Source organism: Bufo bufo, chromosome 1 (genome assembly GCF_905171765.1).
Source record: "Bufo bufo chromosome 1, aBufBuf1.1, whole genome shotgun sequence".
Taxonomy (NCBI): domain Eukaryota; kingdom Metazoa; phylum Chordata; class Amphibia; order Anura; family Bufonidae; genus Bufo; species Bufo bufo.
Genome location: NC_053389.1, coordinates 65,815,742 through 65,831,758, shown reverse-complemented (window position 1 = coordinate 65,831,758; position 16,017 = coordinate 65,815,742). Strand labels below are relative to the sequence as shown.

Sequence of the window (16,017 nt, the reverse complement as noted above, 5' to 3'; positions counted from 1 at the left end):
TCTTACACAAAATGATACATTGTGCAGATGAAAAAATATACAGAAATCACTGCAAAAAATGCACCAAAATGATACGCAACTGACAATACTAGCTAATTCCTCAGGCCGATGTTAAAAGCTGAGAACTTTGCCAATATCTTCCAGTCAGGAACATATCTGAGCCCCTCATGCACCACGTCACGGTGTCTCAGCACACATGGGGTCTCGCATGCCTCCACAGTGGTATCACCAATGCACTGTGAGTTGATTTCTAGCACTGATTCAGACCCTGTTCACACACCATGGGCAGGTTAGTGGTAGGACCCCATGCGTGCTAGGACCCCCTGCTGAAGTTGAGTGACCCTGCTTGAGGTCACGACAGAGACACATACAAGATGTGTTCCTCGTAATGCCCTTCTTTATTATAATGAGCAGTGCACTTATTTATACACCCAAAAAGCTGTAAAAGTGCCCTAGTGGAGACAAGCTTTCAGTTGCTATGTTTAGTTTGAGATAAGAAAATGAATGATCACTATTGGGGGGGACTAGGGGCCCACTGTTGAATTTGTACTCCTTCCTTCCAAGGATAAATCCCCCTCCTATTTAAGTGCAGGTTATACATAGATATAAAATGAATATATATACAAAATGGCCACCTTTATGCTTTCCCTCAGTCTTAATACAGATTTCCTGCTTTTTTCAGAGTTATAGACAGTGGTATGAAAAACTTCAAGGCATTTTTTCGATGGCTGTATGTAGGTAAGAAGCATAATAGGTTTTTACTACAGGGATGACACAGTGGAGCATAACAGAGGAGAACTTTGACTACTTTCACTACAGTTTGACATAGACATTTAAGAATTACATGTTCATTTTAGAAACTGACTTATAAAATATAAGGACAAGTTATAGTCTGTATAAAAAATAATATTGAATTGACTTTCTAGCCATGTTGCGGATGTCAGAAGATCATGTTCCTCCTGAGTTGAATAAGGTAAGATGTCATTTTTAATGTTCAACTGAACCTAAATATCTCTTAGACATGTAATGACTGGTGTGTATAGAGTAACTTTCTTTTATTATATGCTTAATTGCTTTGTGTTTAGATGACTCAGAACGAAATCACTTTTGTGGCAGATTTTATAACAGAACATTTTGAAGAGGTAAGTCTCGATGATATACACCGCGTTCCAAATTATTACGCAAATTTAATTTAAGTGTCATAAAGATGTAATTTTTTTGTTTTTCAATTAAACACATGGACGATATCGTGTCTCAGGGCTCTTTGCATCACTGAAATCAATCTCAAACACCTGATAATTAGTTTGCCAGGTGAGGAAAACTACTTAAAGGGGTTGTCTAATGAAAAATATTCTTCGGTTTTCAAACCAGCATCTGGACCTGAATACTTTTGTAATTGCATGTAATAAAAAATTTTGCATAGCCATCGAGTTATTCAATGAAATGTATCTGTATAGCACCACCTGCTGTTTGTTCTTTTTCTTATTTCTTTGACCTGCTTACTGAGATGGCCGCACATGCTCAGTTCAATCCTTCATCTGCCCCCTGAGCTGTGATAGGGAGAGCTGAGACACACCCCCTGAGCTGCAGCAGAAAAGACACGCCCCTTGAGCTGTCAGCTTGATATAAATCTAGCAGAGCAATGAATGGGGAGATCTCTGGATCCATGTGAGGTCCAGGGCTGGTTCTAGCTTTGTTAGAAAGAGATGGTCGTGTACTGTATGATATCTGATTTTCATTTTTTTTAAATCAATCTTGAGATAACCCCTTTAAGAAGGACACATTCCACATTATTAAGCAGGCCACCGTTTTCAAGCAATATGAGAAATAAAAAGGAACTCTCTGCCGCCGAAAAGCGTCTAATAGTGCAATGCTTTGGACAAGGTATAAAAACTTTAGATATTTCACAAAAACTTAAGTGTGATCATCGTACTGTGAAGAGATTTGTGGCTGATTCAGAGCACAGACGGGTTCGTGCAGATAAAGGCATAATGAGGAAGGTTTCTGCCAGACAAATTCATCAGATTAAGACAGCAGCTGCTAAAATGCTATTACAAAACAGGTATTTCAGCTGCTGGTGCCTCTTGAGTCCCGCGAACCTCAAGGTTCCATAAGCCTATAACTTTTTTAGTGAACTCACCATCACCACCTCCTCAGGCAGAGAGTTCCATGGTTCCACCAAAAAAACGGAATGTACTCCATATGCATTCTGTTTCCGTATTTCCATTTTTCCGTTCCGTTTAAAGATAGAACATGTCCTATTATTGCCCGCAAATCACATTCCGTGGCTCCATTCAAGTCAATGGGTCCGCAAAAAAACGGAACACATACGGAAATGCATACGTATGTCTTCCGTTTGCGTTCCGTTTTTTGCGGAACCATCTATTGAAAATGTTATGCCCAGCCCAATTTTATCTATGTAATTACTGTATACGCCATACGGAAAAACGAAACAGAAACACAACGGAAACAAAAAACGGAACAACGGATCCGTGAAAAACGGATCGCAAAACACTGAAAAAGCCATACGGTCGTGTGCAGGAGGCCTTAGCCAGTGTTTTACCATTTAGTATGTACGGGTGACTTGCATTATTCCTTCCCATGTGCATAACCTTACATTTGTCAGAGTTAAACCTCATCTGCCACTTCTCTGCCCAAGCCTCCAATCTATCCAGATCCCTCTATAGCTATGTACTGTCCTTTGTAGTATATATGCAGTATACTGTCCTCTGTAGTATACAGTATACTGTCCTCTTCCGTGTCCGTTACTTTACACAGTTTAGTGTCATCTGAAAAAATTTATATTTTACTGTGCAAGCCTTCTACAGGATCATTAATAAATATATTGAAGAGAATAGGGCCCAATACTGACCCCTGAGGTACCCCACTAGTGACAGTGACCCAATCTGAGTGTGTACCATTAATAACCACCCTCTGTTTTCTATCACTGAGCCAGTTACTTACCCACATACAGACGTTTTCTCCCAGTCCGAGCATTCTCATTTTATATACTAACCTTTTATGTGGTACAGTGTCAAATGCTTTGGAGAAGTCCAGATACACGACATCCATTGATTCGCCGCTGTCAAGTCTAGAACTTACCTCCTCATAGAAACTGATTAAATTAGTTTGACATGACCGATCCCTCACAAAGCCATGCTGATATGGCGTGATTTGCTTATTTTTATTGACGTACTCCAAGATAGCATCTCTTAGAAAACCTTCAAATGGTTTTCCCACGACAGATGTTAAACTTACCGGCCTATAGTTTCCAGGCTGTGTTTTTGGACCCTTTTTGAATATTGGCACCACATTTGCCATGCGCCAATCCTGTGGGACATTCTTTGTCAGTATAGAGTCCGCAAATATCAGAAATAAGGGTCCGGCTATGACATTACTTAATTCTCTTAGGATACGGGGGTGTGTGCAATCTGGTCCTGGCGATTTGTCCATTTTAATCTTTTTAAGACGCCGCTATACTTCTTCCTGGGTTAGACAGGACACTTTTAATGGGGAATTTACTTTTACATTCTGCATTTCATCTGACAGTTTATTTTCTTCAGTGAATACAGTGGAGAAAAAAATATTTAAAAGCTTTGCTTTCTCCTCATCGCTCTCTGCAATTCCCCTCTCATTACTCTGTAGAGCGCCGACACCTTCAGATTTATACTTTTTACCATTTATATAATTGAAGAACATTTTAGGGTTAGTATTACTTTCTTTGGCAATTAATCTCTCGGTCTCTAGTTTGGCGGCTTTTATTTGTTTTTTACATATTCGATTTTTTTCCTTATAGTTTTTCAGTGCTTCCTCACTACCCCCCTGTTTTAGTGATTTAAATGCTTTCTTTTTGTCATTTATTGCTTTCTTTACAGTTCTATTTATCCACATTGTTTTTTTTCTTGTTCCTTAACCTTTTATTCCCATACGGTATGTACCTCTCACAATTAGATTTTCTCGTCCATATTCATTGGGGGACACAGGAACCGTGGGTATATGTCCTCTAGGAGGCGTTGACACTAGTAAAAGCTGTTAGCTCCTCCCCTGGCAGCTATACCCCCTCCAGCCTGAAGAGAGAGCTTCAGTTTTTTCTAGTGTCAATAGGAGGCAAGACCTCCCTGCTCTGCAGGGTAGCTCCTGAAGATTTTTTATTTTAATTAATTTTTTTTCCTTCTTTTTCAGATGGGAAACAGTGGACGCCTTGCTGCCTCCTCAAGGTGGACCAGGGCAGCCTCGCTCCCCTGCGTCCCGCCAGCAGAAGGGTCAACCGTCCAAGCTTCTTTTCCAGCGTCCTGCCACTACGGTGCCAGTAGCTGAAGGGGTGACCCTGCTGGACCAGAGGAAGGGTGAAGATGGCGACCGGGAAGAGAAGAGGATGAAGAGAGGCGAGTACACGGGACTAGGTAAGTATGTCCCTCCTGGGTCGCCCCCTCCCTCCCTACCTGGTGGCAGTAATGCAGAGGTTAACAAGGCACAGGGCTTCAGTATAGCCCAGGACCCTGCAGCCATTCCCTTCTTCCCCCTATGGTAGGTTTTATTCATTGCCTAGCAGGGCGGCACATAGGGGGTTAATGTCAGTGGACCCCTGGCAGGCGTTCCATGACAAGCGGTGAGCAGGGAGTCCGAGCGCACGGCCAGACAGATAATTCTCCGCCTGTGTTATCACTGAATGCAGAGCGGAGATCATATTGGGCTCTAGACCGCCATGACCAGAGATCCGGAACGGACGCCGAGCGCACCACTCCGGAAAGGGTTAGACTGCAGGAAACTCGGCCGTGCACTGCATGGTGTTCCAGCCACCATGTTTTATTTGCCCAGACGCGCCGGTGTCCGGCCACGGGGTGGAGCCTCCGTCCGTTGCCGGGCGGGCTCAGATCACGATGCTTGGTCCCTCTGCGGTCCGGCCGATGCACTAATCGGCTGTGCGCAGGGGCCTTGGATTGCCGCCTTGCGGCTTGCTGAAGGGCCGCAATTCCTCCCCCGGGGAGGGTGCGCGCTCCGGCGCGAAAACTTTGCGCCCTTAACCCCCTCCCCCAGTAACCTGCTAGCTCCGCCCCAGTCATGAAGATGGCCTTAACCATAAGGGGGCGTGGCACTCCCAGTGCAGTGTTCCTCATGATGGAGGAATTTAACCCTTTCCTGCCTTTTCTGCCTTTTGTGCTTGAGGCCGTCATTTGAGTAAAAAAAAAGAGATGTGCGTCCCCCCTCCCCACCCCTCATTACCGACTGTCTGTGCGGTACCACATTGGGCCCGTGTCCTATCTCGGATAAGGAGCACCTCTCATAGTTCCCAATCCGCCCTCCGAGCTGTTTGGTTGATAATTCTCCTTTACAAATTCCGTGGAGGACAGCTGATGTTCCCAATCCACCCTCTGGGTCGTTTGGTTGATAACTCCACCTGCGCAATTTAGTGATGGAACTCTGAAGAATTCCAATCTTGATTATTCTCCACCTCCGCAATACAGTGGAGAGCCTCTGGAATCCCAATCCACCCTCCGGGTCGTTTGGTTGAGATTTCCACCTGCGCAATTTAGTTAGTGATGGACCTCTGAGGAATTCCCAATCCGCCCTCCGGGTCGTTTGGTTGATAATTCTCCACTTGCGCAATTCAATAGAGGACCTCTGACATTCCCAATCCACCCTCCTGGGTCGTTTGGTTAATTCTCCACCAGCGCATTCAATAAGGGACCTCTGACTTCCCAATAACCCCTCCCGGGTCGTTTGGTTGATAATTCCACACCTGCGCAATCCAGTAGGGGTCAGCTGGGACTCCCAGTCCACCCTCTGGGGTCGTTTGGTTGATAATTCTTCACCGGCGTCATTGAATTAGGGACCTCTGAACTTTCCAATCCGCCCTCCCGGGTCCTTTGGGGGATAATTCTCCACCTATGCAATCCACCTCAGAAGTCGCTTGATTGATACTGCACCGCCTGCGCAATCCGATAGACGGACCTCTACAAGCTCCCATCACACCCCCTGGGTAGTTTGGTTGATAAGTCCCCACCTGCGCAGTCCACAACTGCCAGGGGCGAGATTCTGAGGAGTAGACCTACGTGCGAGTGGGAAACAGCACATCTTTTTCCTCGCAACACCACCCTTCCTCCTTGGGTCACGCTCAGACAAGGACTCACCATATACATGAGTCCAAAGCAATCTCCTAAGATTGCGTCTAAGGTGGCCAGTGGTACTTGTCATATGCATTAACCCTTCCTTAGGTGGAGTAATTGCACTACTTCGGGATACAGCACCTGTCTTATACATTATCCCCTGCCATAGGTGGACTAAGTACAATGACATGGGGTTCGGGACCTGCTATATGCATATCTATTCATGATGACATTGTCAGTGGTACATTGTGTGCTGTATGCATTACCCCCTTACTTAGGTGCAACAATTGCACTCCCACGGGTTACAGGATTCGCCATATGCACTAGTTCTCGCCGTGGGCATTCTCCCCCCCCCTCCCCCCCTTCATAGGTGGGGTATTCTCCCTACCACTGACTAGTACTTGCCGTATGCATCCACCTCCCTTGGGTAGCTAATTGCGCTACCATTAAATACGGTTCCGACTGTCGCACTATCCTTCCATAGGCGGAGTGTTGCACATCACCGTGCTTCTGTTGCATTACCCCCTTCCGCAAGTGATCCAGTAGCGGGGAATAACTAAACCTCTTTGGATGCTGCAATTCTGCGGCACCACGGCTCTAGGTGCCTTCACTTATTTCCAAGGGGGCGTGGCAACAGTCGGTTCTCGCAGGTGCCTGGCACTCTTACCCTAGTGCTATATGGGTGCCACCAGTGGACACGGTGGCTATTCCTTTCTTTGGTGCTGGTTTCGCCCATGATTACAACATCCTCTGTCTTCTCAGGGGGTTCCTAGCATCACTTATGTGTCCTAGAGTACCCCCATCTCCATGTACCTTCGTTGTTCCAGTCGGTCATGATATTGTCCGCATTAATACGTAGTGCGTACTCCATTGCACATGTATAGTGAGTACGTTCCAGCAAGTCGAGTGTTTCACTGACTCCGTATTCTCTATCCACCACTCCCCCTTCTCTGGGAAAGTGGTTATGCTGGCACTCTGGTTTAGCTCCCACAGCTTGTTCTACTCCACAGGTGCAGCTTTTCGCTAATGCTCGAGTTCGTGGTCACTCCAGTGGGACATCCCCCTCAGGTAGGGGTCCTACCCTGGAGCTAGCTGGGCAGTTGCGCCAGTTCTGCGCTCTTCCAGGTAGAGTTTTCAGGTTAGCTCTACTTAACTGGGGCAGTATGGTACGTGGCTTCTACGGATAGTCTCAGACCTCCCCCTCAGTTTTGCGCTGACTGGGCAAGCGCTGGCTACTACTGTGGGAGCGGTGTTGCTTACCACTACATGCTTGGGTTCTTACTGCACAGTTCTTTCGTCAGGTGGTGGACTCTTTTAGCACTGAATTCGGTGGCCTCTACGGGTGACCCCCTCCTCTGCTGGGGTATGGGGCTAGCTATACAGTGTGACTCCCCTTGCCTGGCTTCCTCCTCAGGCGGTGTTTTTGCACAGCCATTTAGTCCTTGGCTACTTCTGTATCGGTATCTACACGAAAGCTTCCCACCTTTCTCTCCAGGGCCAGAGTTCCGGAAGCATACGACGTGGACGCCCTGATTTTCCTTGGCGGGAGTTCTCCCTCCTTACGTGTTTCTTCACCTCCTTCCCAGGGTTCTACGGAGGATCCAGATGGAGGACTTTCCGACAAATCCTAGTCGCTCCGAGTTGACCCCGTCGCGCGTGGTATGCTGACCTCGTTCTCCTTCCTGGAGACGTCCCTTGGTCACTGCCACTCGGAGACGACCTTCTTTCCCGGGGTCCGGTCTTACTTCAGTATTTTCGATGACGGCGTGGCTATTACAACCACCATTCTGACGTGGAGAGGGTTTTCAGCGGATGTCTTCCGCACTATGATTCAGGCCAGGAAGCCTGCATCGCCCAGGATCTGTTGTGGGACCTGGAGGTTCTTTCCTGGGCTTCTGTGAAAGCCGGGACATCCCCTCACTATCTGTTTTTTTCTCTCCCCACGGTCCTATCCTTCTACATTCAGGGTTGGACCTTGGTTTAGCCCTTAGTTCCTTGATGGGTCAGGTGTTAGCGCTTCTGTCCTGGGGCAGCTTCCAGCGTACTCTGTACCGTCCTTACAGCCTTGGGATCTGTATATACACTGCTCAAAAAAATAAAGGGAACACAAAAATAACACCTCCTAGATCTGAATTAATTAAATATCCTTCCGAAATACTTTGTTCTTTACATAGTTGAATGTGCTGACAACAAAATCACACAAAAAAAAAAAAATGGAAATCAAAATTTTCGACCCATGGAGGTCTGGATTTGGAGTCACACTCAAAATTAAAGTGGAAAAACACACTACAGGCTGATCCAACTTTGATGTAATGTCCTTAAAACAAGTCAAAATGAGGCTCAGTAGTGTGTGTGGCCTCCACGTGCCTGTATGACCTCCCTACAACGCCTGTACATGCTCCTGATGAGGTGGCGGACGGTCTCCTGAGGGATCTCTTCCCAGACCTGGACTTAAGCATCTGCCAACTCCTGGACAGTCTGTGGTGCAACGTGACGTTGGTGGATAGAGCGAGACATGATGTCCCAGATGTGCTCAATTGGAGTCAGGTCTGGGGAACGGGCGGGCCAGTCCATAGCATCAATGCCTTAGTCTTGCAGGAACTGCTGACACACTCCAGCCAAATGAGGTCTAGCATTGTCTTGCATTAGGAGGAACCCAGGGCCAACCGCACCAGCATATGGTCTCACAAGGGGTCTGAGGATCTCATCTCGGTACCTAATGGCAGTCAGGCTACCTCTGGCGAGCACATGGAGGGCTGTGCGGCCCTCCAAAGAAATTTCACCCCACACCATTACTGACCCAATGCCAAACCGGTCATGCTGGAGGATGTTGCAGGCAGCAGAACGTTCTCCACGGCGTCTCAAGACTCTGTCACGTCTGTCACATGTGCTCAGTGTGAACCTGCTTTCATCTGTGAAGAGCACAGGGCGCCAGTGGCGAATTTGCCAATCTTGGTGTTCTCTGGCAAATGCCAAACGTCCTGCACGGTGTTGGGCTGTAAGCACAACCCCCACCTGTGGACGTCGGGCCCTTATATCACCCTCATGGAGTCTGTTTCTGACCGTTTGAGCAGACACATGCACATTTGTGGCCTGCTGGAGGTCATTTTGCAGGGCTCTGGCAGTACTCCACCTGTTCCTCCTTGCACAAAGGCGGAGGTAGCGGTCCTGCTGCTGGGTTATTGCCCTCCTACGGCCTCCTCCACGTCTCCTGATGTACTGGCCTGGCCTGTCTCCTGGTAGCGCCTCCATGCTCTGGACACTACGCTGACAGACACAGCAAACCTTCTTGCCACAGCTCGCATTGATGTGCCATCCTGGATAAGCTGCACTACCTGAGCCACTTGTGTGGGTTGTAGACTCCGTCTCATGCTACCACTAGAGTGAAAGCACCGCCAGCATTCAAAAGTGACCAAAACATCAGCCAGGAAGCATAGGAACTGAAAAGTGGTCTGTGGTCACCACCTGCAGAACCACTCCTTTATTGGGGGGTGTCTTGCTAATTGCCTATAATTTCCACCTGTTGTCTATCCCATTTGCACAACAGCATGTGAAATTGATTGTCACTCAGTGTTGCTTCCTAAGTGGACAGTTTGATTTCACAGAAGTGTGATTGACTTGGAGTTACATTGTGTTTTTTAAAGAGGACCTTTCACTAGTGTACAAACTAAAAACGAACTATATCTGTGGGCAGATCGCCAATCGCAGCGCATAGCTCATAGCCTGGCTATGAGCTGTGCGCTGCGATTGGCCAGCGCTGCAGCAAGGGACACGCCTCATACAAAAAATCAGTCCAGTACATCAGACGGAGCTGCAGACACCGGAGCCTATACCGGGCGAACGGAGCGGCGCCCAGACATACTAGTAAGTGCAGGGGGACCCCTGGGTGCCGCTCTGCCCACTGTTATAGTTCGTTTTTAGTTTCTACACTAGTGAAAGGTCCTCTTTTAAGTGTTCCCTTTATTTTTTTGAGCAGTGTAGTTCTCTCAGCCTTGCAGTCTTCTCCACTTGAGCCCTTGCGGGAGTTCTTACTCCGGCTCCTGTCCTACAAGGTAGTTTTTCTTGTGGCTATCACATCCATCAGGCGGGTATCTAAGTTGGGAGTGCTCTCTTGCAAGATCCCCTTCCTGGTTCTTCACAAGGATACGGCAGTTCTCCGGCCCATTCCTTCTTCTCCCGAAGGTGGTCTCTGACTTCCATATTAATGAAGGAATTGTCCTTCCTTCACTGTCCCTTTCCTTTGCACCCTACGGAAGGGAATTACATTATTGGATGTTGTTAGAGCTTTTCTTATTGTTAGCAGCCTCCAGTCCCTCTCGGGTATGGATCCCCTTTTTTTCTCCGGAGGGTCCTTGCTAGGGATTGGCGGCCTCCAAAGGGCAATTGCACGTTGGATTCGGTCTGCATGTGCTTACGCATACCGCGCCCGGAGCAGGGTTCCACCCTTAGGTGTCACGGCTCACTCTCTCAAAGCGGTGAGCGCTTCTTGGGCTAAGAGGAATCGCGCTTGGGCTGCACAGTTGTGTAAGGCGGTTCCGGTCCTCCTTACACATGTTCACAAGAAATTACCAGGTGCATACTTATGCATCGATGGTCGCGGCGTGGACCGCGGGTCTTGCAGGCAACAGTTCCTAGATGCCTGCAGGGACGCTTGCTTCCATGGGTCTGTGGCTTTTTCCCTCCCTGTGGACTGCTTTTGGACGTCCCACGGTTCCTGTGTCTCCCAATAAATATGGGCGAGAAAAGGAGATTTTTGTATAACTTACCAGAAAAATCTTTCTCGCTCTTCATTGGGGGACACAGCAACCACCCAGTAATGTTGTCCGGCCACAGTTGTAGCTGTTGCTGGTTTGAACCCCGTTGGGTCTTTTGGCATGGTTGATTTTCAACATGTTTTCTCTCCAGGCTGGAGGGGGTATAGCTGCCAGGGGAGCAGCTAACAGCTTTTACTAGTGTGAAACGCCTCCTAGAGGACATAGCTATACCCACGGTTCCTGTGTCCCCCAATGAAGAGCGAGAAAGAGATTTTACTGGTAAGTTATACAAAAATCTCCTTTTTGGATGCTTTTAAAAATATCCCATTTTGTGGCTGTATTTTTATTTTTGAGGACTTTGTCCCAGTTAGTTAGGCCTATGGCCTCTCTTAGTTGGCTAAATTTTGCCTTTTTGAAGTTTGGTATTTTTGTTCCTCCCTTAAGAAACACTCTTTTGAATGATAATTGGAAGGTTATTACTTTATGGTCACTATTTCCCAGGTGTCCCCCGACCTGCACGTCTGTTGTTCTGTCAGGTCTATTGGTTAATTCTAAGTCCAGTATGACCGTCCCTCTAGTCGGGTCCTGAACCAGTTGGGAGAGGTAATTGTCTTTGGTTATTGCCAAGAACCTGTTTCCTTTATGAGATGTTCAGGTTTCTGTTTCCCAGTCTATATTTGGGTAGTTGAAGTCTCCCATAATAACTACCTCATTATGATTTGCTGCCTTGTCTATCTCGTTTAGGGTCCATTCAGACGTCCGTAGTGTTTTGCGGACCGCAAAAAACTGACCCCGCACATCGCCGGCACTTAATAGAGGATTCTTATTCCTAGAACTGCGGAATGGATCCGGACCCATTCTACGACGTCTAAATGGACCGTTAATATTAGATTTTCTGTGGATCTGGTATATTAGGCTACTTTCACACTAGCGTTCGGAGCGGATCCGTCTGATGTTTTATCAGACGGATCCGCTCCGATAATGCAGACGTTCGCATCCGTTCAGAACGGATCCGTCTGCATTATAACTTAGAAAATTTTCTAAGTGTGAAAGTAGCCTGAGCGGATCCGTTCAGACTTTACATTGAAAGTCAATGGGGAACGGATCCGCTTGAAGATTGAGCCATATGGTGTCATCTTCAAGCGGATCCGTCCCCATTGACTTCCATTATAACTCTGGACGGATCCGCTCGCCTCCGCACGGCCAGGCGGACACCCGAACGCTGCAAGCAGCGTTCAGGTGTCCGCTCGCTGAGCGGAGCGGAGGCTGAGCGCTGGCAGGCGGATGCATTCTCAGTGGATCCGCCTCCATTGAGAATGCATCAGGGCCGTCCAGCTGCGTTCAGGACCGCTCGTGAGCCCCTTCAAACGGAGCTCACGAGCGGACACCTGAACGCTAGTGTGAAAGTAGCCTTAGGTGGTTTATAATAAACTCCTGTTAGTATTTTATTATTGTTTTTGCCTCCATGTATTTCTACCCACAGTGACTCCACATGTTCATTTATATCTTCTCGGACTGTGGGCTTTAGACAGGACTTTACATAAAGGCAGACCCCTCCCCCTCTCCGGTTTTGGCGATCCTTTCTTAAACAGACTGTAACCCAGTCATAGCTATCATCCAGCCATGTCTCAGTTATTACCACTTTGTCATAGTCCTCCTCACACATCACTAATTCCAGTTCCCCAGTTTTATTAGTCAGGCTTCTGGCATTAGTATACATACATTTGAGAGGTTTATGTATATTTTTTACCCTACACCTTTCCTTCTGAACTGTTCTAGTCCCTCCTTCCATTCCTCCCCCAGTCCCACTACCTTGCCCCCCGTCTCTATCTGCACTATCTTCCCCTCCTATAATGTAATTTCCCTCCCCCTAGTCCCTAGTTTAAACACTCCTCCAACCTTCTAGCCATCTTCTCCCCCAACACAGCTGCCCCTTCCCCATTGAGGTGCAGCCCATCCCTACGATAGAGCCTGTAGCCGACAGAGAAGTCGGCCCAGTTCTCCAGGAACCCAAACTCCTCCTTCCTACACCAGTTCTTGAGCCACTTGTTAACCTCCCTAATCTCCCGCTGCCTTTCTTGTGTGGCTCGTGGTACTGGCAGTATTTCGGAAAACACTACCTTTGAGGTCTTTGCCCTAAGCTTGTGACCTAAATCCCTAAGTCATTTTTAAGGACACTCCACCTACCTCTAACTTTGTCATTGGTTCCAAAATGGTTCATGACCGCTGGGTCTTCTCCAGCCCCTCCCAGTAATCTGTCAACCCGATCCGCGATGTGTCGAACTCGAGCGCCAGGAAGACAACACGGTCTTTGTAAAAGATCTCCCTATTTGTACCCCTAATAATTGAGTCTCCCACTACCACCACCTGTCTGGCCTGCCTTGCTCTCCTGGCCCCCTGCTTACTGGAGCTGACATTCCCCTGACTGGCAAAGGAACTGTCCGGCTGCAGCAGTGCTTTCCTTGAACTGACATCCCCCTCATCTGCCAACCGTGCAAACGTGTTGGGGTGTGTCAGATCAGGGCTAGCCTCCCTGTCACTCTTCCCTCTACCCCGCTTTTTAACTGTTACCCAGCTAGCTCACTCACTTTCCTCTACCTCCTTGCTACCACCATCCCCCACATCTGCCCCATAGAGTGCTTGCTCAGTCAAAATTGTCAACGCCTCTCAGTGTTGAAATTCACCCGTTTAGATACTCGATGTGCGATTCCAAATGGGCAATTTGCTCACATTTTGAACAAAGATATACACCCTCAAACGGCTATTCCAGGACTGCATACATTAGACAAGATGTGCACTGGACTGCGCTGTCAATATTGGAACACATACTAAATGGGGGTTACACAAGAAAAGAGAAAAATACGATATAGTGCAGTGATAAGTATATAACTTACTGTAGTCCCTGAATCTCAAGTCACGTAATCTAAAGTCTCACACTTAATACAACCACACACTTGCTAACAAACACGTGAATGCTCACAAACTCGCGTTGTTTGTCAGCTTGTATAAGTGCAGCTCTCAAACCAGACTGCTTTTTTTTTTTTTTCCTCTGGGTTCAAAGGCAGTAAAGTGGGTTCTTTACTACCTATAAAATGCTTTAAAACTGTTGTGCATGATAATTTGGAACAGTGCATTTAGAGTTTTTTAATTTGTGAAAACATACTGTTATCATTGGAAGGTTTGTTCAACAAAATTTGATTTATACTTATGGTCGATGACTTGAAAATTATACTGACTGTCAGTTGCATCGACCATTTAGGAAAATCGGATAAAAATATAATTTGCATAATAATTTGGAATGTGGTGTATAGATGGCTGTTGATATACAGTATGTGTTGATGTATGAAATATAATCTTTTTGTTTTAGTCACTCTATACATTTTTATTGTAGGCGGCTGACCTGTACGACCAGAAAGGCAAATACTTCAATGTAGAACTTGTTGGTCAGGTAAAGAGTTAATTATTTTAACTTGGAGAACTTTCACATTCCTCACCAAAACCTCCCATTCACTATAATGATTCCTTTGTACGGCACTGTTTTCGTGGTGATTATTAAGAATGAACATTCACATGAACGCTTGTTCCCAATAATCTGCCCACCAGGAATGGTACCTTGTTGATAATTGCCTGCTTCGTCAGCACAGATGAATGCGCCATAAGGGTGGGTCCAAATGCAACTGATTTTTCTGCTGTGAATCTGCAACAAAAAACCCTGCTACATTAAAAAAGGTTGAAATTGCAGTAAAAATGTGCCAAAAAAAAAATCACATGCTGCGCATATTAATATCTATACTGCTGGTGGGTTTCTGCAGCATGTAGATGGGATCTGTGAAAACATCCACTTGCCTGTTACTGTATTTCACTGCAGATTTTACCTGTGCAAATTCACAGGTAAAATCTGCAGCAATTTCAGGACGGATTGACTTATATGTCCTAAGATCATCCAACAAAGGAGCCCATTGCTTGGGTGCACAATGCAGCCATTGAGGTTCACTGCGTGCAGACACCCACCGATCACACCTGAAATCTTTCAGTGGCATGTCATAAGATGTGTAACACTGAAACCTTTCTCTCCAAACTCTCTTGTAGTATTTGAAAGATGAAGATGACATCTTGATGTCTCCTCCTAGAACAGAAGGGAACCAGTGGTTTAACTTCCTCCAGAACAGTGCACCCCTGAAAGGTATTTACAGCATTAACCAGAACAGGACAATAACTTGGAGGGGGCTGGATTATTTCCGTGCTGCTGGATCACTCAGATGGATCACAAAATGTGTATGTTCTTTTGTCTTCAGCGAAGCACCGATTTAATGAATATTCATTAGGTGATCAATACTTGTCCAGACGTCTTAAGGTGGCCCTACATCTTCAGTAGCTGCCAGCCGAATGCTTTTTTAGCTGATGGCTATTCTTCCCTCCCCTATACACATGCATACCTAGTTCAGCTTAGCGTGCATGTCTGCTTAAGGGTCCATTCACACGTCTGTGGTTCTGGGTCCGCATCCATTCCGCAATTTTGTCTAACGGTTGCGGACCCATTCATTCCAATGGGGCCGCCCGCATCCATCGTTCCGTTCCACGGCCCCACAAAAAAAGAGCATTTCCTATTCTTGTCCGCAATCAGAACGCACACGGCCGGTATCGGTGTTTTGCGGATCCACAATGTGCAGACCACAAAACACTTACGGACGTGTGAATGAACCCTAATGGGGAGTGAAGGATACCCATCTGTCAGGAACCTTGATGGCCATTTATCTCCCTTGAGAACAAAGGATTAGGCATGTTGAAATTCAACACGTCCAGTCTTTTGTTTCAAACATATAATGCACATAAGATGGTCAGTTGGTCCAGCTGAAATCAGTCGGTTTGGTAGAATTTAGTCTACTGTGCATGTGCTCATTTAGGATATGTAGTTTAGCAAGTTGCTCTACATGCAAACAGCTGACCGACCTCTCATATGGCCTCATACACTGCTAAATAACAGGGACTGCTGCTGGTCAAACCTTCACTGGAGCTCCAGCCTATATACTTCCATACTAACAGGTAAACCCTTCAGACATAACTGAATACTGCCACGGCAATCAATTGGATTGTCTAGGGCTACACAAGACCATGTCGCCATAATGACTAGAAAATAATCCTTGGTGACATGGTCT

At 46.7% G+C, this 16,017-nt stretch overlaps 1 protein-coding gene across 1 annotated transcript in view; it reads left to right on the top strand.

Moving 5' to 3' along the window:
• Nucleotides 1-16,017, top strand: part of ANAPC4 (anaphase promoting complex subunit 4) — a 75,398-nt gene that overhangs the window by 47,960 nt on the left and 11,421 nt on the right. The window contains exons 17-21 of the mRNA XM_040425568.1: nt 683-738; nt 927-973; nt 1,086-1,142; nt 14,253-14,309; nt 14,951-15,044. Coding sequence (XP_040281502.1) covers nt 683-738; nt 927-973; nt 1,086-1,142; nt 14,253-14,309; nt 14,951-15,044 — 311 coding nt within the window. The remainder of the gene's footprint in view (nt 1-682; nt 739-926; nt 974-1,085; nt 1,143-14,252; nt 14,310-14,950; nt 15,045-16,017) is intronic.